At 32.1% G+C, this 24353-nt stretch overlaps 1 protein-coding gene across 5 annotated transcripts in view; it reads right to left on the reverse strand.

Annotated features, from left to right (window-relative positions):
* LOC130440512 (PRKCA-binding protein) overlaps positions 1–24353 on the reverse strand; it is a 39094-nt gene that overhangs the window by 9917 nt on the left and 4824 nt on the right. For 3 of the 5 annotated variants that reach the window (XM_056773735.1, XM_056773736.1, XM_056773734.1), the window contains 3 exons: positions 23619–23747; positions 9319–9559; positions 1254–1496 (listed from right to left, as the gene is read on the reverse strand). In XM_056773735.1, the coding sequence (XP_056629713.1) occupies positions 1254–1496; positions 9319–9559; positions 23619–23747 (613 nt within the window). The remainder of the gene's footprint in view (positions 1–1253; positions 1497–9318; positions 9560–23618; positions 23748–24353) is intronic. The other 2 variants (XM_056773738.1, XM_056773737.1) reach the window with 1 other exon arrangement.

Below are 24353 nucleotides of genomic sequence, written 5' to 3' on the forward strand. Positions count from 1 at the left end.
TTTTGTTTAATTTTCTTTTATTAATAACAGCAATAAATATTTGGAAAAGTGATTAGTTGCATAATTATTTAGAGCAATCTGTATCCTTCGACGCGCAGCATTTGATGATGTCAATAAAATATTAAAACGCCGATAACCTGAATGATGTAGAACGGAATTTCAGAAATAAATATCATTCATAATATTATGGTCTTATATAAGTTAGCATGACGTACCCAACTTTTAATTTCAAGAGTAAATCATTTATTAGAAATAAAAACAGTTTTGGTTATAATTGAATATTATCAGGTCAGGAATTATGAAATTAACGTATGTATTAATGAATTTTTAATTTAAAGTTTGTATTATTTGTGTTGTCTTCTACACACCTCTTAAATTCAAAAAAATATCTAACGTCATTACATATCACAATTCGACCAATCGTCAGCGTGTGAGTATGTGTATTCTACGAGGGAAGTTGAATTTAGAGGCTGTGTGAATAAAAAAATTAAACTTGTTGAAACTCAAACTATTTTATAACATGTGTATTTATTAAATTATACAAAACCTTAATTTATGGTAATGCCATTGGATGTAAATTATTTTTGGTTAATCTTCGAGGGGTATGGACAAATAAATTTGATGGTTTTCTAACTCTGGAACACGCAAAATATAATCGACCGTGAGCAAAGCATGGTTTTTGTAGATCTAGGCAACAAATCCTCATTGTTTGACCTGGTGATTTATTTATAGTTATAGCAAATGCCAAGCGGATTGGAAATTGTAAACTTTTGAATCGTATAGGTGAATCTGAAAGAATCATTGGGATCCGTGGTAGAAGGACAACTTCGCTTTGAAATTTTCCACTTGTAATAGTGGCTTCAAGAATGTTACCCATGATTTTTTTACAACCAATCGCGTCCCATGACACAATTTCGGAGCCTTCAAATTTCGAAGGAAAATTATAAGTGAGCCAATCTCCAATCGCAAATTATGTGATGACATTCCCGGTAAATCCAGTGAATTCTAAAACTTTACAGGTTAGTTGACTACTAAATAACATGACTGAAAATATTTATTTATCCCCTTTAGTTTTTTTGTGTTTTTCAAAGTTATTTATAGTAGAGATAAAAAAAATTGTAACAAATACACTTAGAGTAATTGAAATGCTTTTTCTTTCTAATTTTACAAGAGATTTCTCAGGGTATAAATCTCATAAGAGAAGTATTGATATGTATAGCTAATATTATTTTCATATCTCATACATAACTTACTTGTAACATCCTTTTGCAGTGTTCCACCAGCCCTCTATACATAACTTCGGTGTCCTGTAATTCCTGCATTTTCTTTACCAAAGTATCATTGCATAAAATTGCTCTCGAAAGTCCCAGAGCGTCAGCAGTAGAAGAACTCATATTTTCTACTAATCGGTGCTTCATTTTCTTTAGAACGATATCCAAACTTTTGCCTTGTCCAGGATCAGCGTGCAATTTATTGTAGTTAATGATAACTTCATCCTAAATACAGGGAATATAGATAAATATGAATATTTCATATGTTTGGTACCCTAATTTATCGAAATTAATTGATTTTTCATAATATGATAAGTTCCAGTTGTAGACTTTTCAGATTTAATGTTGATTAACGAAAACAGATTAAGCAATAGCTTTGGACTCAAAAAATAGATATGAGATAGATCAATAAAGTCGATCCTTACAAACGTATTCACTGTATGAATTGAAAGTAATGAAACTGACAACTACCGCTTCAAATTGTTTTCGCTGAATGTTACAAAATCTGGCATCATAATTTCCAGCCAAGTTTTATATAAGAACTGGTAAATCCCCGAATGTAACTTTTGAAAAGTTAACATACAGAAAGATATTTATGGAGAACACAAGTTTCATGCAGGGACAAAGCATCTTTAGAAGATTGAGACGATATTTCTGAGGAAGCCACAAATTTCAAAAATTAAAGAAACGTTGATTTTGTGAGGAATCAGATTAGTCGTTTAATAATAAGGATGATGTGTAAACAGTTAAATTCAAATATTTAACATAACATATAACATATTAAACGAAACGATTTGGACGTTCAAAAGATAAACCTATCCATTGATAAACTCGAGTAGATTGTTATAAACTTGAATCCCAGTTCGAGTCCCTGCAACTTCTTCTGTTTCCTGATATTGAAACATATGTCATTAGAATGTTATTTTGGAACTTTACGAGCCAATCAAATTTCTTTCTTCAAAGTTACAACAGTTGAGGAGTTCTATCACTGCTGGCAAGAAATGGTTCAACGATTCCGCCGGTATATCACTGCACACAGGAATTACATTGAAGGGGAAAACAAATTAATAAATAAGTTTTTACTATTATTATAAATAACATACAATTGTTCAAATCGTTTGCCATTACAAATCTATTTTTGATCTAAAAAGTATTTTCCTATTATAGTAGTAGATTATATGATGAGAGTGAGTAGTTTTTATGTTATTATCATTCAAAAAAAATTGGAATTAAAAAAAAACGCTATATAATGCTCTCTCTTTATAAAAAAAGTGTACAACGCATTACAGACTTCGAAATAAATTTGTGCTGTTTTCCGTGCATAGAGTTGTGTTCAGACGTCTTCTAACTTAAAAATCCGATGAAATATTGCCTCTGTTCGACATAGATTGGAATGTAAAATGTCAAAACATCGGGGATGCACTGGGTAGCAATCATCAAATGATTTCGAATCATTTGAAAATAGTTGGATATACAATAAAAATTCGAGGAAATTCAAAACTAGCGCCTGGTGTGTCAATTTTAATGCGCCCATAAAATTTAAATTCGGAATATATGTTTCATATATATAGAGTTAATATGGGCGAACGTAAAATCAAAATTACGAAAATGTAATCAGTCTCCAGAACTGAATAAAGACGTTTGATGGAACTCGTGAAGAAAGTTCTAGCAGCAGACCACCAGGAGCTTTGAAAAAACTGTGTTAAATATGTTATCAAAGAGAAAGATGAGTATGTGGTATCATCCCCATTACAACCATAATTCAATCAAATTATGACGCTAGTTCAGACGATTCTGACTACAATTATTATTTATAAAGATACTTTAGAATGAAAATGTTTTTTTCTTCTGATTTATTTGCAAAGAATTTATTTTCCTTCATGGTTTTTGCTTTGAAATTTCGTTTTCCATAAAAAAACGAATGAGGTACAAAAAGGACTCAGTTCATGTCTGGTACCCTATTTAAACCAAACGCCCTTACTCTGTCTAAATAAAGGCTTATAATACCGTCCCATTTATAATGATTCGATTGCTTTTTAACGAATACTTTCTCGCATAAGGTATACATATTTCTAAAAGTATTTATTAAAATAATAAATTTATAAAATGAGGTATCTACGCCTACAAAACTGTCGGCGAGGGTTTTTATAATCTGCAATTGATATTGGAAGAACTATACTACTACACAATACAAATTATGTGGAGTGTGACGAGGACAAAAACTGTAAAAAATTTCAGCTCCGTAGCTTAATAATAAAATTTTTTATAGCACAACTCCCGTTTATATATCGAATCACCCTCATAATAAATATATTGGTAGTTTAACATGTATTTTTTATTTACATCATTGAAGAAGTCAAAAATATTTTTTCTCATCATCCGTGCTAATTTTTCTAACACGCTCAAAGATCATGATAGTAGTTTTAAATAAAAGCAATAATTTCAATTGTTTCTGATTATGCTATTTGCGACATTCAAACAACATATTGAAAGTTATTTCAATCAGGAACGAAATTAGGAGTTTATTTTTAGAAAATGTTCTATTTTTAAATTTGTTTATGCAAGATAAAAATGTATCTTTGGTGTCAATTCAATATTGATTAATGACAGTAATCATTTGAAATCTCATCGATTTATTTATATGGAAAGGGAATGAAACCGAACGTATTCTAAATATATTATGGACACGTCCGTTGTGCATGGTTTGTTCAGAATAATATGTTCTGTACATAAATTCCTTCACGAACGATTGATGAACATCTATAATTATAATTTGAATTGAAAACTAGCTAGGAAAATAAAATGTATATAATTAACTGGCCGAGGGTTTATTCTTGATATTTGTGTAAAGTCAATTACCACGTTTTTTAAATATAATTAAGAAGAAAATAATAGTACATATCTGTCTAACTATCTGATTGAAATGTAATTTTTGAATTATGGTTTTTCAACTTATTAGAAAAAGTCTATTATGAAATAAATTAATATCGACATGCTTAGAAACTGAGTTGAGGGATGTATAACACTTATACAAGAAATAATTTTGATAATAATTTATAACAGTATAATTAGTAATAAAAACTTTAAAATATGGAAGACTGGTAATCAATGAGGTTATGAACAATTTAACATAAGAGTTTAATATCATTTATGCCGATCCCAACCCGCATAAAGTAGGTACAGATCAAAGGAAGCCGAGCCGAGCCGAACAAAAATATAGAGTGGGGACGTGCCGAGCGGCCCCGAGCGGCTTCAGTTACAATTAAACTATAATGTAGGTAGAAATAACCCGGTCGGCTTCGTTTTCGGTGTGGACGTCGTGCCGGCCCGAACGTATCCGCCCGGCATAGTGTGGACCCTGCTTAATGCTTCTTATTAATAATGTGCTTGTAATCTGTGATCAACTAATCATAAACAATCAACATGGATAATTATAGAAATAGGACGATAATTTTTAACTAAATATTTAGTACAGCTTTTAAAAATACTATTAAAACCTTTTGTTATTGATTTATGAAATGATAAGTATAATGGTGAAGCCATTTGTTCATACAATTTATTTTTAATTAGTAGAACTGGGATTTTATCTACACCAACCGGTTCCAAAAGGTTTTTAATTTTATCATTTTGTTCGAGAGGATGTGATAAGAAGATTTATTTCAGCTTCATGACTCCGTGCTCATAAAGTTTCTGGTCCTTATCAGCCAAAAACTGAACTGAGTACGATCGAAGGTCATCGTTATTTGTGAATGTTTGACCATTTGGCCGTTTTTTATTGCTTCATCCCGTTCAATTAATTGTTGATGGTAAACATCAGAATTGATCGTTTGATTCCTTGGAAGCAGCTCAAGAAACACAACATCTTTGTAATCCTACCAAAGCCTTCAATGCGGTTTCTGCTGGTTCATCGAGTTAGCTCCATGATCGTTTTCGAATTTATGCTACTGTTCAGGACTCATTTCTCACCACCAGTGATGATTCTTTTCAAGAAAGGGTCGGTTTTATTTCGTTTAAATAGCAAATGGTGATTCTTTGCGTTAAATTAATATCTTTCAATTTGGTCATCATCAACTTCAGTAGGCCGACCAGAACGTTGCTCATATTTGGGGGAACAATCTCCAGAACGAAATTTTTCATACCAATTGTGACACATGTGCTCTGTTAAGTAATAAAAACTCAAATATAAACTCAACATATTTCTTTGTGAGCCACAGAAGATTTCTTTCCTTTACGAAAATAGATGTTCGTTTCAGCGCTGTATTTAAAATAGCTTCAATAAAAATCACGCACTACCTGCTTCTAAAGTTACGTCAATGTGACCAATATCACGTGACAAATAGTACAGTACTAATTATTATTATTTGAAGTTGTATCGTTGAATTTTGGGTTAGGTGGGTTGGAAACCATCAGTAATCAGTTTGTTGTTAGTATCGCTATTGGCTTCGATAGTAGTAGACATTTTTTGACTTTGCAAACTGCTAAACTGCTTTGAATTTGTATTAATTTGTTGATTTGTTCATCTTAAATAAACTAGGTCCTAATCGTTACCGTCTGTTGGGGTAACATTGGACTTTTAGGGGAACATTGGCCCAAAGTTAGAAAAAGTTTTGCTGTGCTGTATTGTAATCATATGATGTGTTATCGACCTAGTTTACCCATTATTGGATAGGTAGCACCACAGCCCACCTGTTGATGAAGTGAGAGATTAGTTCCATATCTCACAACCACTCCAGTGTTGCCCCATCTTTACTGTGAGAAAGTGGTGAAATTTGTTGTCTCCCAACTTTTACTCGTGAACGCTAATTCCTGAAGAGCTACTAGCAGGCAAGTGTATAATAATATTATATATTCAATTGTTTCAAGTATTTTTGGTGTAATAATGCTGTTACCTTTGTTATATACAAAATAATTCGATTTTACTATTTCATGACATCTTTGGCCCAGAGTTGGGATAACTTTAGCGTAGTAGTTGGGGTAGCTTTGGCCCAAGATGGTGACTGGGCCAAAGTTATCCCAAGACTCATATTATCGATAGGTATAATACTTGAGTAGTATTTTATAAGCAGTTTCTTACACAAAACCACTTATAATATTTTTATTACAATTGTAAGCACTAATTTTTGAATTTTTTTTGCAGGAAATATGCCAAGAAATTGAATAAAACCTCTTGGAACAAGAAATTACGCCAATTGCAAACCAGAAGTGTTAGAGGAGTGCTTAGAGGCTATTAGGTCAGGTGACTTAACCCAAAGAGCTGCAGAAAAAAGGTATAATATACCTAGATCTACGATAAAGAGCAAACTTAAAGGGACTCATACAAAAGATCTTTAGTGATGAAGAGGAGCATGTTTTCGAACAACTTTTAATTAAAATGTCAGACTATGGATTCCCTGTAGTTGAAATGGATTTTCGTTATGTTGTCAAAAGCTATTTGGACAAAAGAGGTGTCTACATTTGTCAGTTCAAAAACAATTTCCCTGGCTATGAATTAACAAAAGCCTTCTAAAAAAGACATGAGAATCTGACTCGTAGGATAAGTTCCAATATCAAAAAGGTCAGAGCCGAAGTAGATGCTTCTTTCATCGAAAATTACATTGATAACCTCAAAGAAGGGGTTAAAGATGTTCCCCTAAATAATATATTCAATTACGATGACACGAACCTTACTGACGACCCTGGGAACAAAAAGGTTATCTGTAAGAGAGGAGCAAAATACGTGGAGAACATTTGCAATTTCAACAAAAGTGCAACATCAATAATGATGGCTGGGAATGCTGCAGGCAACCTCTTGTTTCCATATGTTGTCTATAGAGCTGAGCACTTGTGGTTCACATGGACTGAGAATGCTCCTAAAGGAACTCGATATAATCGCTCTAAAAGTTGGTGGTTTGATGCAGTATGCTTCGAAGATTGGTTCCAGTCAACATTGTTATCAGATGTTAAAAATCTAGATGGTCCTAAAGTTATCATTGGAGATAACTTATCTTCTCACGTCAGTTTGCATGTGATTAAGCTCTCTGAAGAGAATAATATAAAGTTCATTTATCTCTCTCCGAATTCAACACATCTAATGCAACCATTATACGTTGCCTTCTTTGGACCAATGAAAAGATCGTGACGTGACGTCTTTCGCAAGTGGAACGAGTCAGATTCAGGATCCAAATTTGCAACGATCCCTAAAGATTTGTTTCCCCGATTGCTAAAAGAACTAATGGCAAGTTTGGAAGAAAAACGAAGAGACAATTTGACGGCTGGATTTGCCAAATGTGGAATCCATCCCTTAATCAAACAAAGACTACTAGACCGTCTTCCAGAAAACCAGCCCGTGGATAAAGAGTCTATAGGAGAAGCTTTGATGGGACAGTTGGAGAAGAAAAGAGCTTAATTTTCTATCTAAAAATGGCCCGAGAAGACGGCAGAAAAAATTGCAAGTGTCTGCTGGCAAGAGTATTGCATTTGAAGAGGTTGAAGCAGCCATCTTAGAAGTAGCAAACAATCCTTCTACCAGTGCTTCAAAGAAAACACATGCATGGAAAAAAGACTCAAGTTATGGCGCTGGTCAGTAACACAAGATTGCCTGACTTACGACTGGATGGATATTTGTCAGGAGATCAATCCTCCAAAAATAGCTTCAAAGAGGAACCAGGTCCATGTGTCAGAACTGGTCAATTAGTATGTAAATATATGTATGTAAATATGATGTAAATCGATATCTTTTTTTGTACAATACAATTTTTTTCAATAATATGATGTCCGTTTCATTTATTCCCATTTCTCATCATTTAATAGATGTTTTTGAAGTAAAAGCAGGTAAAAACACAAACTAATATATTTTAACTTATTTGACTTTAGCCCAACTAATACTAAACAAAGGTTTTATATGGTTTGAAAGTATGGGACAAAGTTTTCCCAATTCAAACCAACTTTGGCCCAAAGATTAAAAAAATTCAGTATAATATTGCAAAATAATTGAGGGGTCTCAATATGGTTTTAATTTGATGATATAATGTTTGCTTACACATTAAGATACATTGATATAATCAATGTCAAAAAATATGGAGCTGATAAAACCATAACATAGCTTTAGATTTGGGCCAATATTACCCCAGCTGACGGTAGCTTAAATATTAAATAGTTCAAAATAGTTATTAGAATACCTTTTCCATTGGACATGAATTGCTCTTTCTCTTTTACTACTACTCTTCTCTTTGCTTAGATTAAATCAGTGCTATATAAATTTTTACTTATAATTAGGATATTTCAGAACATATTTGTCAATAATGGTCTGCAAATGACAAAAAAATTCTTCATTCTTAAATAATGGGAAATTTTTTAACATCTAACTAAAATAGTTGACCATTGTATAAAGAATATAAACAAAAGGTAATTTGGAAATTCCTAGAATTGCTCCAATATCTTCCAAATACTGATCCACTGACTGATAGTAGTTGCTAATATTTTAACTATATCATTCTGTTTTATTCACAGAATGTGTTTAATAGTTGTATATAAGAAACAACTAGCTTTTACCCGCGGCTTCGCTCGCATCGAATCCATTAAGTATCCATTAAGTATCAGAAATCATTATAATAGAAAAGAACGAACTCTGTAGCTATACTAGAACCTGAGATATAGATCAAAAATCCATAACTCCACATTGAATGTCCGCGCCTAGCTCATCTCCAACTCAACCAATTTAAGTGTTTAAAAACTCAAAAGAAAGAAGGTGTTTTAGCGAGTGTTCTTAAACCAAAACGAAGTCTCTGTCTTTAATAGAACCTGAGATATTGAGGATAGAACGTGTGTAGGTGAAAAACTCCCATAAGTAATGTACAGGAGGAAATCGCATTTGAGTATAACTTGAGAATGGTGAAAATTAGATGAAATCCGATGGTTGATAGCTGATCTGGGTATCAATACCTTTCATTGAAAAAAAAAAATTAAGCAAATCGGTTGGGTAGAACGCCTGATCGGACTCGGAATGGAAATCATCAATTTTTTTAATATATAAGATTAGAACCAATTTCTTATAAAAATAGTAACATACCTTTGCGGACTGAATCATTTTGGCGACTTCCACTTTCGTTTTTCCCTTAACTGATTGACCATTAACTGAGACGAGCTCATCTCCTGATTGTAATGTTCCATCTCTAGCAGCTGCTGTATTGTCGAATATTTGAACTATATACAAACAAGGACACAACGGCGATCCACCTCCGATACTAATTCCAATCAAATTATTATCATCTTTTCTTATTGTCACACTGCCAGAAGTCACAGTTAGACCCCTTCAAAAAAATAATCGTGAAAATGAGCTCAATTTAGTTCACAAAGTAGCCCCAAGATTTGAGATACAATTTTCAAGGTATCTTATCTGAATAATATTAATTCCACATTTAGATCAGTTATTCTTCATTTCTAACCCAACTAGTATATTAATTTGACTGAAGTGATTTATGCAAGATAGTCAAATCAAATTTGAACGCATGACCTTTTTGAACCGTGGGAGCTAGATGTAATAATGAATTTAATGAAATTATTTAATAGAATTCAAATGGATACTGTGAAAAACCCATTATTATTGAAAAATCTGTTCACACCAACACTCGCAATTACACTGTCTGACGCGCGTTTCGATAACCAAGTTATCGTCTTCAGAAACTGAAAGTAAACTAAAACCGTTTAACTTCACTTACCTGTTTTATACTAAATTTTCCTACCAATATAAACCTTCTCTAGCGAAAATTAATTCCAGCGAGTATCTTCACATTTACTCCTTGACCACTAAACTATTGAGTGGGCTGTAATGAATTGGCCCTTCGTCACTATTTCAATGCTTCCAAAAGCATCCAACAATCTATTAATGGGCAATCCTAAGGAAAAAAAACAAATTTGCAAAAGGGTGGTATATATGAATTTAGATGTGGTGATTGTGATGGAAAGTATATTGGACAGAGAGAGAGATTCTTTATTGTCTGGTTTAAAGAGCACATGGCTCCTTTGAAATATGGACAGACCTAAAAATCGAATATTGCCGATCACCCTGCCAGTCTTAATCATAAAATAAATATAAATAGAGTAAAATCGTTAGAAAATGTATCCAATAATACGTTGTTGGATGCGTTTGGAATTGCTAAATGTAAGAGTGGCTAAGAAGGTTTATTTTTGGGATAATTTAGCACAAAACAGGTAAGTCTTCAGTCTCTGAAGTTAGAAAGTGTAAGTGTGAGGGTTAGTCTTGTCGATTTTTATATGGGGGATTATTATACTGTATTTTATTTAGGGGTAAATAATGCTCGGTATCATAGCTGACTAGGCAGTAGTAATTCTTTGAACGTATAGTGAACATCAATCAACGTTCTTTAATATCCAATAAAACGAGTCTCATACAGTTATCAATAATCATAAAGAAAAGAATAAAAACCCAGTTAAATAGAGTCCACTTATCGAACTAATCGTACAAAAGCAAAAGGTGATTGTGTCAACTGTGCCTTCAGTATGAATATCACTAAAGGTTCCAGAAATTCCAACTATTAGCTACGCGATCTTAGCACCTCATGAGAGAAATTTCGTTTAACCAATTATACCATTTGAAAAGTTGGAAATAAATTATAAAATGTCAGTTGTTCTCATTAATTGATCAGGGCTAGGGCTAGGGCAAGCACTTTATTCGCGAAAAACTCCACCTACGCTCGGCCGAGAAACATTCGCTTATAATTGGTCAGTTTATATGGATATTTGGTCAGTTTAATTTGATATTAAAAAAATTAAATTGGTAATTGTCTTAACCCTCATACTTTGGACTGTTTAATTGTAACAGAGCAGTGAGCACACCTTAGCGGTGGCTGAGAAATACGTTGATGATTCCGAAAACAATGAGGCAGATACTGCACATAGAATATATAATCCTATAACCCTTTAGACAGCAAGTACATCAATAGTTATTTGTCCGACCGCATTACTTTCTTCGGCGAGGTCAGGTGGCGTGGATTCCAGTAGCTCTTCATCGCTGATGTTTTCTTTTTCAACATCATTCATTTTTATTCATTAATTTAGATAAAACTTCGGATAAAGCAAATAATTTCAGAAAATTAAAAATTCAAGGTTATGCAAAATTATCGAAGTGAAACTGTCAAATGTCAACTTTGAAGTGGCTAGAGTCACATTTGAGGAATGTGTTAAAGTTGTCTACTCCAGAGCATCCCGAAAGTGCTTTGCAGTACGGAACTATCCTTTTCACTACATGGAACACTCAAAACGCAGATTTCAGTATGTAAATAAATACAGAACGATTAACTTTCAGATGGCGTCGTCTAAAATTAATATACATATGAGACCACTATGAAAGGAAACTTGCATAATTCACTTCCGCGTATTTACTTTACTGGCTTCTAAAACAGTTTTATTTTTACCCAAAATTAGTAGTTACAACTCAATTTTTCATAGGTAACTATCAACATGTTGCAAGCTTCGTTTATGTGAGTTGTTACCTACATAATCGCTCTTTGAATAATGAACTATCAAACAAACTATAAAATTAAACAGAAAAAATTCGAAAACTATCAATTTCATATCATACCGACATAAGAATGATATTTATGTCAAAACGAGTATTTATCCCCTTCGGTAATAGAGAAATACTTTTTTTGAATACTAAGATCATGTTGTAATGCATTTTTTCTAAAGGACGTAGAAGTATTTTCTACTTTTCATAACGACAAGGAATTATTTATTTATTATTGAGATCTATGCTTTTTCCCAGTCGAAACGAACTTCTTCACAAAGTTAAATATACATTAAAATATTTTATGATAGTTGAGCTTTCAAATCTTGGGACTAGAGAAAAAAGCAGTTAATAAGCTATTCAAAGCGATCTGACTACTAAAGCTCCTCACTAATTAAGCAATAGAAAATTTTCTTTTGAAAACCGTTTTAGAAAATTTTGAAAGCACTTTTCTTTCATCTGTATGTGTGAGGATGAAATGAATGCAAATATCAACAGTTTTCAACAAAAAAAATTTCTATTCGAGAAAGATAATCGAATTATTACAAAGAAAAATGTTTACTATATATACAGTTTAGATAATATCTAGCTGAAGTTTCGACTATTCTATTTGTTCTGCATAAGATACTCATTACATAAAAAGGATCAGAAAAAAAGGTTACTAGCCGCAGCATCTTCATGTGATAGTGCAAAAGCCGTATTTAGACAGCTGTTATCTAAAATTTTCGAATTGCTTGGATAAGAAATATTTTATGTTGAAACAAATAATTTAATGGAAAAACCGTTGATGATACTTCATTTGAGGGTTGTCTGAAAAGTTTACGTCCTCAACCTAAAGTTGTCAGCACTCAATATAAGTTGGGAAATAATTGCGTATGCGTTGAGAAATTCTCACTAAATTTTGAGTGATTTCGGACGCTCAGGTTCTGTTTGATAATCGTATTAGTGAAATTGTGTATCAAGATTTCAATAAATAAACTTATCTTTCATTGTAAAATATGCAATGATAAATGTAGTACCTTTAGATCTAGCTATTCACAAATGAAAACCGTTGGAAATTGTGAAGGGATTCATAAGTCACATTTTGGGTATGTTAACCTGACGATTTCATATTTTTCTTACGATATTATTGACAAGTTTGACAGGAATTAATGAAATCATATTTGTTGACTTCGAATGATTAATTTTGTTGTTTCTTTTCGTACAGATAACATTATGGGAATCAATTTAGATGATTTTTACTCAAGACACTTATTTTCATTATTTGTTTTAAATCAACGCGAATTATTGATTAACATTTATTGATTTTAACTAGTATGAAAAGCCAGCCGATAATGAATAAATTTATCTCTCTATAATTACGATAGATGAAGATACTTCTCATACAGCTGAAGTGATGATAGCTAGTAAAGGTTTTCAGTCGATTCAGGATGATTATAATAGTAGATATATTAGAAGAGAGTTCTAGTGTGTATATTTACAGTAAACTACAGACGAAGAACGAAATAAACTCGGTACGAATTAAAGAAATGATTCACAAGATCGAAAGTTAACTCTTAACTACGTGAAGCCACGTCAAAGCTAAAGCATAGTTATGGTAGTGTTCACCATATCGTTCATAAATGGGTTTTACGTGCTGAAACTAAACAAAATCACGCCAATGATGAGCAGTCTCAAGTTTCTTCAGCGTTACCACTAGCATATCATGGATCACATCTTTATAGAGCTTCAGCATGTTCTATCATTAAGCAAAACCGGAACTAAAAATTTGGAACACACCAAAATACCAATTCCATTGTAAGCTTATTATGTGCTTATGATATTATAATGCTATCTTGATAGTTACTATGACGAAACTGACTGCGAATATTGAGTAAAAGTATTAATTTCTTCCAAGATTGTCTGGCTCCCAAAGCTGCACAAATCACCCTCCATTTTCCCCGTTTCTATCCAATACACGATTCTCTTCAGATAGGAATGTGGAAATATCAGCCAAAACCTAACTCAATTAACAGGTATCTGATTTCTACCATGATGGGTTGAACAGGTTGATTCTATATTCGGATAACTGGTTAAATAAGAATGTATGCGTATTAATTTTTTTTATTATTAACAAATATTTCTTTATTTGGTTCGTAACCTTTTTCTTTGATAACCACACGAACATTATTTTTTTTAAGATCAACAATCCATATCAACTTGTGTACTTTCACTAACTCACTATCATTCCACTCATATTTTGGAATTATATTTGAAGCATAAACAAAATTGTTTTTATACAGGATGTCCCACGACGGTTCTACCGAAAGTCGACTGTAACTTTGTTATTTCAAATGGAACATTGTATATTAATAGTTTTTTGAAATCTACGTGTAATTTTAGTATACTTTTGACTGAAAACTTTTTTCGAAAAATGCGTACTTTTTGAGTTATTCATTTTTTTGTAAAAAATTTGGCCGTTGCAGACCCTTATAAATTATTTTTTTACGAGAATACAGATATGAAAATGATTTCTATTCGGTTGATTTTAGCAACGTTAGACGTATTTGAATCTATGTTGAAACATTTTTCATTTTATACAAGGTGCAAATAAAAGTGTTCAAAGTTTAACTTCATAAATATCGAATTTATTTTTTTTAATAGAACCACCCGGTTTTTCCTATTTTAATGCATTCAGAGGTGAAAAATAAGGCAAATTCATCTATACTTACCTATACCCAAACTTTACCAGATATTAAATGTTTTTTGTAAATTTTTGTTGCAGGTGTAGTATAAATTTTATTTATTCGTTATTAAACTGAGAACCACCCATTTTAACGATTTTCTAAAGTATCAACTATCGACTAATGGCAGTTAAATAAGTGTCATTTATTACATAGCCTACTAAAAGTATACATAAAAAAATTAAAACTTGTTCAAAAATACAATAATAATTTAAAACCTCAAATATTTCGGAAACGACAAAAAGTTGGAATAGGATTAGTAAACACAATTTGATTTGATTTTTTTTACAGACCTTAACCAGATAAAAAAAATAATTTTTTATTTCTAAGTGCTCGAATCAACGGGTCAAATTAAAATTTAGACCACACTTGCATCTCTAAAAATTTTAACAAAACATTTAATATCTGAATAACGGTAAGGCTTAGGTATGAGAAAATATACATGAAGTTGCCTTATTTTTTACCACTGAATGCATTAAAATGGAAAAAACCGGGTGGTCTATTTAAAAACATAAATAAACTTGATATTTATGAAGTTAAACTTGAAAACTTTTTATACACACCATGTATAAAATCTAAAATTTTTCAACATAGATTCAAATACGTCTGACCTTGCTAAGAGCAACCGAATAAAAACCATTTCCATATCTTTAAGGTTATCCTCATAAAAAAAATAATTTATAAGCGTCTGCAACGGTCAAATTTTAAAAAAAATCAATAACTCATTATGAGCAAGTATGCATTTTTGGAAAAAAGTTTCTAGACAAAAGTATACTAAAATTTTAGGTAGATTCCAAAAATGTATTAATATACAGGGTGTTCCATTCAAAATATCGAGGTTACAGTCGACCATTTTTGAAAATATTTTAGTTAAAAATACCGTACCTGAAAACCCAAACGTAGAAATTTTCATGATTTCACTATAAGTATTTTGCCATAAACAGATAGTTTTAACTCGTCGTGGGACATCCTGTATATGAAAAATATTCATGTTTTCATATTCTAGCTAGATTTTTCCAAGCATTTCTACGCTCATGGTATCGACTATTGAAATTGAAATCTAACTACGTTCACTTTTTCCTCCTTGACTTTTTCATTCTTTCATCGGATTGCTGTGCTATAAAGAATAATATGATGGGTTGTTGTAGAAAGTAGGAAAACACACAATCAAACAGATTAATTAGTATAATTATATATTGCTAATTCTGAATATCCCATCTACATATAAACTATATAATATTTTGTACTAAGCATCTAAAGCCATTCAAAATTATGATCTTGTGAACTGTGATGTGCGTTTAGTAAGTCCTACAAAATATTTCATATATTCAATTACTTTTCAATTTTTTAACGTAAAAAAACTACATTTTCCCAGGTTTACAAATCTGTTTTAATGAATTCGGTGTATGAAGATGATAAATCGGTGTACGAGGTTTGGTTATTAAATAACGAGACTAATGTTACTACAGAAAAACTACGCAGGTGCCAAAGGTTAACGAATGTCAGCTGTTTAGCCTGAAGCATGGTACTGAAACTGGCTGGTGCGGGAAGGAATGTCCAAACAAACACAGAACAGCATTGACATTTGACATAATATAGTGGATGCGTAGTTGATCTGGGTTGGATGTCTAGCAACAGCAATTTGTTAATCTCATTATACGAGTATCATGTGCTCAATCGTGAAGAAGCGTTTTCGGTTTATTCACGTACAGAGTTATTTTCAAACCTAAAAGTGTTTAGTGTTAAAATGTGGTCAGACAACTAAAATGTAAAGATATAAATATTTACACATCTATATTTTATTTATATATAATAGAGAGTGTTAGTTGATTATATTGTACTTATTTTAGGTTTGCGTTTTTTTCTCATGCCCAGTCAAGGACTGTCTGATTAACCCAAGTCAGTTCTATAGGCAGCATAATTTGAAAATATGTCCAAAAAAATTTCAACCCTTTGTGTTTAAAATAAGATGACAAACGTTTGGAGTTTTCTATAAAGGTTTTTTATGTTTGTTAATGTTCAAAAATACATAAACTCTAGAGACTACGCAATTATTTGAGTCACCACCACAAGCACCACTCCAACAAAACATTCAAACACCAAAAAAAATTGAACGTAGGAGTAATAGTTGTACTTACAAGATGTTAGTGAGAAGATTCTATATAACGATCTTTAATAATTTTGGCAACATACTTGCGAGTATTCCAATAGGCCTTATTAGAGTATATGGACGCAGAAGAAATCTATTCAAAGACACAGGTAAATTTAATGTAAACCTGCTCTTGTGCCTCAGCCCTTAACTTCTCAACATATCGATGAAGTACGAGACCTTCCAGAAGGACAATCAAAAAGAGTGGGAAAAATTGGTACCTAAAATCCTCACAATCGGAACAAGATTTGAGTTTGTTGAATCCGAAAAACCTGCGCGCGTCTTGAACGAACTGACAGAAAAAAACTATCTAAATAAAATTGTTTGTATCACCATTCTCGTTATTTAATAACGACACCTCGTATTTGTGAGTGTAATTAATCGATCAAATCGAGTACTAGACGTGTGATTATATTCAGGAAAACCGTTTTTACAAAATTTCACGTGAATAAAAAAATTTCATGAGATTGAAATTGTAAAATTTTTGATCGAAATATACTTTAAAAGGATAGTTTTTGGTAAGCTTAGCTTAGGTGTTAAGTTAGTTTAGGTTTGGGTTGATCGAAATATACTTGAAAAGGATAATTTTTGATTAGCTTATCTTACGTTAGGTTAAGTTAGGTATGGGTTGATCAAAATAAACTCGAAAAGGATAATTTTTGGTTAGATTAGCTTAGGTTAGGTTAGGTTAGGCTTGGGTTGATCAAAATAAACTCGAAAAGGATAATTTTTGGTTAGATTAGCTTAGGTTAGGTTAGGTTAGGCTTGGGTTGATCAAAATAAACTCGAAAAGGATAATTTTTGGTTAGATTAGCTTAGGTTAGGTTAGGTTAGGCTTGGGTTGATCAAAATATACTTGAAAAGGATAATTTTGGTTAGATTAGCTTAGGTTAGGTTAGGTTAGGCTTGGGTTGATAAAAATAAACTCGAAAAGGATAATTTTTGGTTAGATTAGCTTAGGTTAGGTTAGGTTAGGCTTGGGTTGATCAAAATAAACTCGAAAAGGATAATTTTTGGTTAGATTAGCTTAGGTTAGGTTAGGTTAGGCTTGGGTTGATCAAAATATACTTGAAAAGGATAATTTTTCGGTCAAATGAAACTCATAACATTGAATTTTTAAGCAAATTGATCTAAGAAAAACCCATTTGTGATCAAATTAATTTTGAAAAGCAAATTATTGACATTTTTGAACATGGAAAAGCTAATTTGTGATCAAACTGAACGAATTTTTCATCAAACTATACTTGCAAAAATCAATTTTTGAACAAATTATTGACACAATTCGGTTGAAAAAAACCAATTTTAAAAAAATTAATTTTGTAAAACCAAATCACGAACCAAAATAAAAACAAATTTTCTATCAAAATATATTTGGAAAACTGAATTTTTGTGGAAATTAAATTCATGAATTAGAATTTTTGACACAATCGAACTCAATTAAACCTATTTTTGAAGAAATTAGTTTTATAAAACCTTATAATACACTTAATTAACTAAAAACATATTTCTTATCAAATTATATTTGAAAAACTTAAGTTTTGATGAAATTAAATTTATAAGTTTAAATTTTTGACAGAATTGAACTTATAAAAATCAATTTTCAACAAATTTATTTTGGATCAGTTTGTATCAAGACGGAATAGCAAATTTGTAACGAAATTGCACTAATCGAAGCGAATTTTTATCGAGAAATTTTTATTCCTAATTTGAGCCCAGAATTATTGAAAATTATGTTCAAGAACTATTGAAACCAATATAAACGTTTTATAAAAAGTATTATACCCTTAGTCCGATTTTTTCAATAATAGGATCGCGTCACTATTATTTATTCAATTTTCTATACCTTTTAAATCATGATCACGAATTCTTACCAATACAAAATTTTCTTCGTTTTATCTTGGTACTTTATTATCAACTATTCATAATGATCTATTTCGTACTACAGGTGTGAGTGCACCGTGCTGAAAGCAGTAGACGCTAAAATATTCTAATAAAAACTGAAAAAAAAAACAATTTGACAACTGATTTTGTTTGAATTAAAAACGTTGAAGAAAAAATACTAAAGCTTTGAACTATATGAACCTTCCTAGTCTGTTACAGGGGTTATCCCGTTCCGTTTCTAAAATTTCTATAAAATCACTTCGAAATCAGATGCTTGGTATGCTTGAAAGGTCTCACATAATCTATATTTGTACTTCACAATAATTAATGATAAAATTAGAATAAAATATGACGAAAAATTTAATAGGTCGATGGCCACGCCACGGAACGTGCCTAAATCGTTTTTATTTTTACATTCTTATTTTTGATTTTGATTACTTTCCGAACACCACGTTCCATTTTAGGTGGAAATTTCGAATTTGAAATAGAAATTATAAAAGTCTCTAATTTCTATTACTTTCATTAGTACGTTCATTTCCCATATTTTTCAGGTTTTATTTGATTTTCGATGACACAGAGATTTAACAGAAAATCCTTATTTTCGTGTTAGCTGATGGCATCCACCCACTTAAAGAAAGGATGCCATCATAGGCAATTCCACTATAATTTGGTGGAGTTTCCGAACGACACTCAACGTGATTGCTTTTTCAACATTTAGATTATGAAATTTTTCAAAAAGTATTTAAGTATACAACAGATCAAGATGAGCTTCTACTTTTCACGGGTTATCTCGGGATTCAAATCTCATCCTTTTTCCCGAAGGGATACAACAAATACACGAAAAATTTTTAATTTTTAATTGATTTTCAAAAATGCTGAAAATATTTTCGCCACGGCTATGTTGTTGACGTCATCTGACATAATTTTATATAAATCTGATAAATAGATTCGTCATCAGGCAGATCATAGAAAAATCGATTGAGTACAACAGACCAGCATTTATGTGCTTTATAGATCTACAAAAAACATTCGATCGAGTACAACTAAAAGACATAGTACATTTACTATACGATAAACAAATGACTTAATAAAAATCATTGAAAATATATACATGGACAGCAAAATCCAAGCCAAAGTGAACGGAGTGCTAAAGGAGCAAGTATCAGTACACAAAGGGAGACTCCTTGAGCTGCTCCTTCCTTTTCAATATCATTGTGGACGAAATAATCAAGAAAGTAAGAAAGCAAAGGGGGTAACAGATGGGGGTCCGAAATATTACAATATTATGTATAGATGATGATGCTAGTCGCAAAAAATTAGGATGATATTAAGAGGCTTTTACATGTGTTTAACTGCACATATAAATCCAAAACTCCGGTAAGATGTAAGCTAGATAATTTACCAAGTAATGAAATCAAATATCTAGGAATCGAGATTTCAGGATTTGGAGACGTAGAAAACGAAGTAAGCAAACAACTAAAGCCTTAAGAATAGCAGCATGTTTCAACGAAACCATATGGCGAAATAAATATATCGGAATATGTGCCAAATCGAGTATATACAAGGCCATAATGACCTACACCGAAGAGACACGGCCAGAAACGGCGAAAACCAAAAGAATGATGAAAACAGTAGAGATGAAAATGCTACGCATGATAGCCGGTAGAACCCTGTTGGACAGGGAAAAAAGTGAGAACATCAGAAGATTGTGCAAAATATATGGCGTCAACGAATGGGTTCTATCAAGAAAGAAAGAATGGAATAAGTACATATTATGTCGTATGGATAACAACAGACTGGTCAAGATAGCGTGCGATAAATCCCCATTGGGCCGAAGGAGTACCGGCCGACCCAGAAAAAGATGGAGCGACAACCTTGAAGCAGGATGTGAGGCAAGGATGTCGAAGATAAAACAGGCGACTACGCCTAATACACATAAGAAGAAGATAATTAGATAAGTACAAGTATTAATTGAATCTCATTTAGATAAATGAAGATTGGGTACATCATTATACCCCAGAAATAAATATACAGTCGAGAAATGTGCTGGTAAGATTGTGGTCGGAAAATTGCTGTGAAACAAGCTCATGTCCTCATAGTTAAAATAGCAATAGAACAATTCAATGCAATAAACACAACAATTCTAGTTGGTGAAGATGTTCATTTTCTGAAACCTAGAAGATCTCAACAGCAAACAGAAATATATTCTTCAAAAAGTTTATCTGCTTAACTCAAATGCCAAAACTATATTCTATTTTTACATGCGATAACTGGCTGCGACACTTCGTCAGCAATGTACAGAAGGGGCAAAATGTCAGAACTTAAATTATTCGAAAAAAAAAAAAGATTTCACTGACTGCGCTAAAGTATTTACATAAATTGATTCCACACCTCAAACAATAATTACAGAAAGAATACGCTTTCTTCTTGCGGTTTATGGAGCTCAAAAAAATTACTTGCGTTGATAAATAACGATACTTGATTTTTTTAATCATCTTATAATAATTATAATATTCATTACGAACTACTATTTTTTCTATATTTATGAAGATTGTACTACGTCTAAACTTTTATTCCAATTTAAGAAAAACCTTAATTTTTCACTTGGTCACTTCTAGTTGTAAGTCCACGATACGAGGTTTGTTATTCAACTTTTGAGATATAGCAACACTGATGTGAATTTGTTAAATTTGATATTTTTATCGGTGAACGTACGCAGAATGTGTTGCCATACGAGTGCTATTTCAGTTGCTTACAGAAACTCGAAACATTCATTTTATCAGAAAAGGTCGTCCAAAATCGGTTATTATGCCAGAAAACATTGATGCTTTACGTAAAATGATATTGCAAGATCGTCATAAGACATACCTTGAGATTGAGGCATACTTGCGTTCCACTCGCATAAATTCATGAACATTTGGATGTCAAAAAGATTTATTTCGAACTGGATACCCCATAATTTGATAATCTCTTAAAATAGCTCGTGTCGGTTGATGCAAAGAAATGCTGAAAATTTCAACAAATGACAGGCAACAAATGAGGAATGCTTATAAATACGAAAGTGAACAGTAATTGACTGTATGGATCTTTTAAGACGGGGCAAATCAAGCAAAAATTGTTAGCACCCGAAGCACTTCGAAGCAAATCGCCCGCTTTTCGGAATAATTGGACATCTCGCCACTGTTTCATTAGAGCAACGTAGAACGGTCAATTCTGATTCCGATCTGTTTCAATTATTATTTACAAAAACAAATATTATAGTATTTGCTGACATTTTTTTATGTCGAACTAGATAAAAAACGACAGTATTTGTTGTAAAAGAGCATTATTCCATGCATTTGCTAATTTGTTTCAGAAAAATTAACCGCACAGCATTATGATTATTGCTCCATCCGCCATATTCACCTGATCTGGATCCCTCCAATTACTCTCTATTCCTAAACTCACCAAATGTTGTTAGGAAATGACGAGAAACTCGTACAAGGCCTGAAGTAAATTTTCATTAAGAAGTTTCTATGGGCACTCTTAATATAGATATTGAATAATGTGACATTTGGTAATATAACATATTTTCCTTATATCGTGAAATAGTTTACTGCTTCTACTTGTTTTAAATGTCACTTTCAAAGTTCTCGAATCTACCGAATCTAAGTTTTTGAGATGTTTTGCCTTATTTTCATCCGTCAAATTTAACATTTGTGTACTTAAACAAGAAGAAGTGATATTTCCGTGCCATTGAAACATAATAAAGCACTGAAGCTCTGAAAAATCTCCTTTTCAATGAAAATTTATACAAAAAATGCGGCTATAACTTAAATATACAGAGTGTTCCGGAACTTAATGGAAAAAATTTGGGAGCAGATGACATGAAAATCACTGTGGTCCAAATTGTGGACTTGCGTCGTTGATTATATACAGAGTGTTCCTGGACTTGACTTCAAAAAATTCGAGAGTGAATAGGTGACGTGAAAATAATTCTGTGACATAAAAAAATTCTCATACGACCCCTCGTCTATTAGTTATAGGACTTTGAAGCTGCGAAATCAGTACTTATATATAAGTACTTTCTAAATTATATATTCGAACATTATGAATTTTTAATGGAGGATTACGTACGCCCATGTAGTAAGTTAATAATTCCACTACTATCTGAAGACCAGGAGCGATTCATGCCCAATAGTTAACAATCCGTAACTTTTACAGGGACAACTTGTACAATCTAAAGATTTCTCAATCGATTTTGTAACAAAAAGCTACTATTTAGATCGTTGTACACGTTCGTCATAAAGAGACATTCTGAAAAAAAATATCATAAATTGTTATTATTTACTGAAAATATTTACAGAAAGTATTAAAACGCAATCAAACATTTCTAATTGAACTGCATACAAAATTTTGTTGGTTAGCCTCCAACTTATCAAAATAGAAACAAAAAAACTACTATAAATGTTCGCAGTGGGCACCATACACTTCTATACATATCCGGGGTTGACATGGAAACGAGTTTTTTTATTTATGTAGAAAAAACTTGTTTCTTGTAAGCCCAAACAAAAGTTCTATAGTCGTGTATAATTCTGCCCGGAAAGCGTTCAGTGTAGAACCTTCTGGCTTTTGACGAGTAACTAGAAGCCAAACTATATATCAAATGCATGTCGGTATATTCACTGAAGAAAAATTCTACCATATTGAAACTTCAAGATAATTATTGATGACAGGTTTTGAAAAGATTGACAGCGAACAGACATTAAAAAATTAAGCCGCTTGCAATTTTTAAGCCAAAATCACTTATTTGACAGTAGCCTACTAGATGAAAAATAAGTTATTCCTTATGCTAGTATATGTTCTGTGATGTTCTGATTTCGTAGCCTCAAAGGCTAAACTCAGAAATGAGGGGTCGTATTGGAAAATTTTTTTATGTTGCAGCAATATTTTTACCTCATCTACTCACTCTCGAACTTTTTGCATCAAGTCCCGGAAAACTCTGTATATTAATATTGAAATATAATTCACAATTATTTTCTTCGAATGAATATAAAATCAGTTGTCAAATTTCCTTTTTCAGGATTACCCATAGCAAAAATCGTACTTACATAGAGTTTTCCCTATGGTATTTCTCGACAGGATACAAGTCAAACTGAATTACTTCTAAATCTGGAGTCAAAGAATCATCCACTGAAGTTTTCTTTGATGTTGGTGATATTTCATTTTGATTATCCAATCTAATGGGTTCCAACACACAAAGGTTCAATAAGATAAAGTTTAAAGCAAATTTCCTTTTTACTATAATGCTACGAATATCACGATGAGCTAATTAGATAAGTATATCGGAACCTACTGAGTTATCTACTATCTATTATTCCATAACTAGATTCAAATTTGTTTTTTCAAATCTGTCCTTGAAAACTAATGAAACGTAAGTCAAAAATAACCAACTTTACAAGAAACTTCTCGACAACAGCGTGCCCACTTAAAAGAACTTTAAGGTGATACCAAAAGGCAAAGGGAGACCAAGACTAAGATGGAGAGACGGGGTCTCTGAAGATGCAGCAATCTGGATGGTCCTTGCAAGAGACCCGAAAGATTGTCTTCGTGGTTAGAGAAAATCGAGCCCCCCTCTAAGGATGTAGCACTACTGATGATGATAAGGAGAGGAAGCTCCAAAGCACTCGAAACTCTCTTTTCAGAAGTCGCAAACAATGTAGATAGTGATATCTATCTAGATAAGTAAAATAATCGTAAATTATTGCTTGTACTCATCTGCTACCCTACCATTAGAGTAGTGTCATAAGATCTTCATATTTATTCCTAATTATTTCTCCATTATT

The sequence above is a fragment of the Diorhabda sublineata genome, chromosome 2 (assembly GCF_026230105.1).
Source record: "Diorhabda sublineata isolate icDioSubl1.1 chromosome 2, icDioSubl1.1, whole genome shotgun sequence".
Lineage (NCBI taxonomy): Eukaryota > Metazoa > Arthropoda > Insecta > Coleoptera > Chrysomelidae > Diorhabda > Diorhabda sublineata.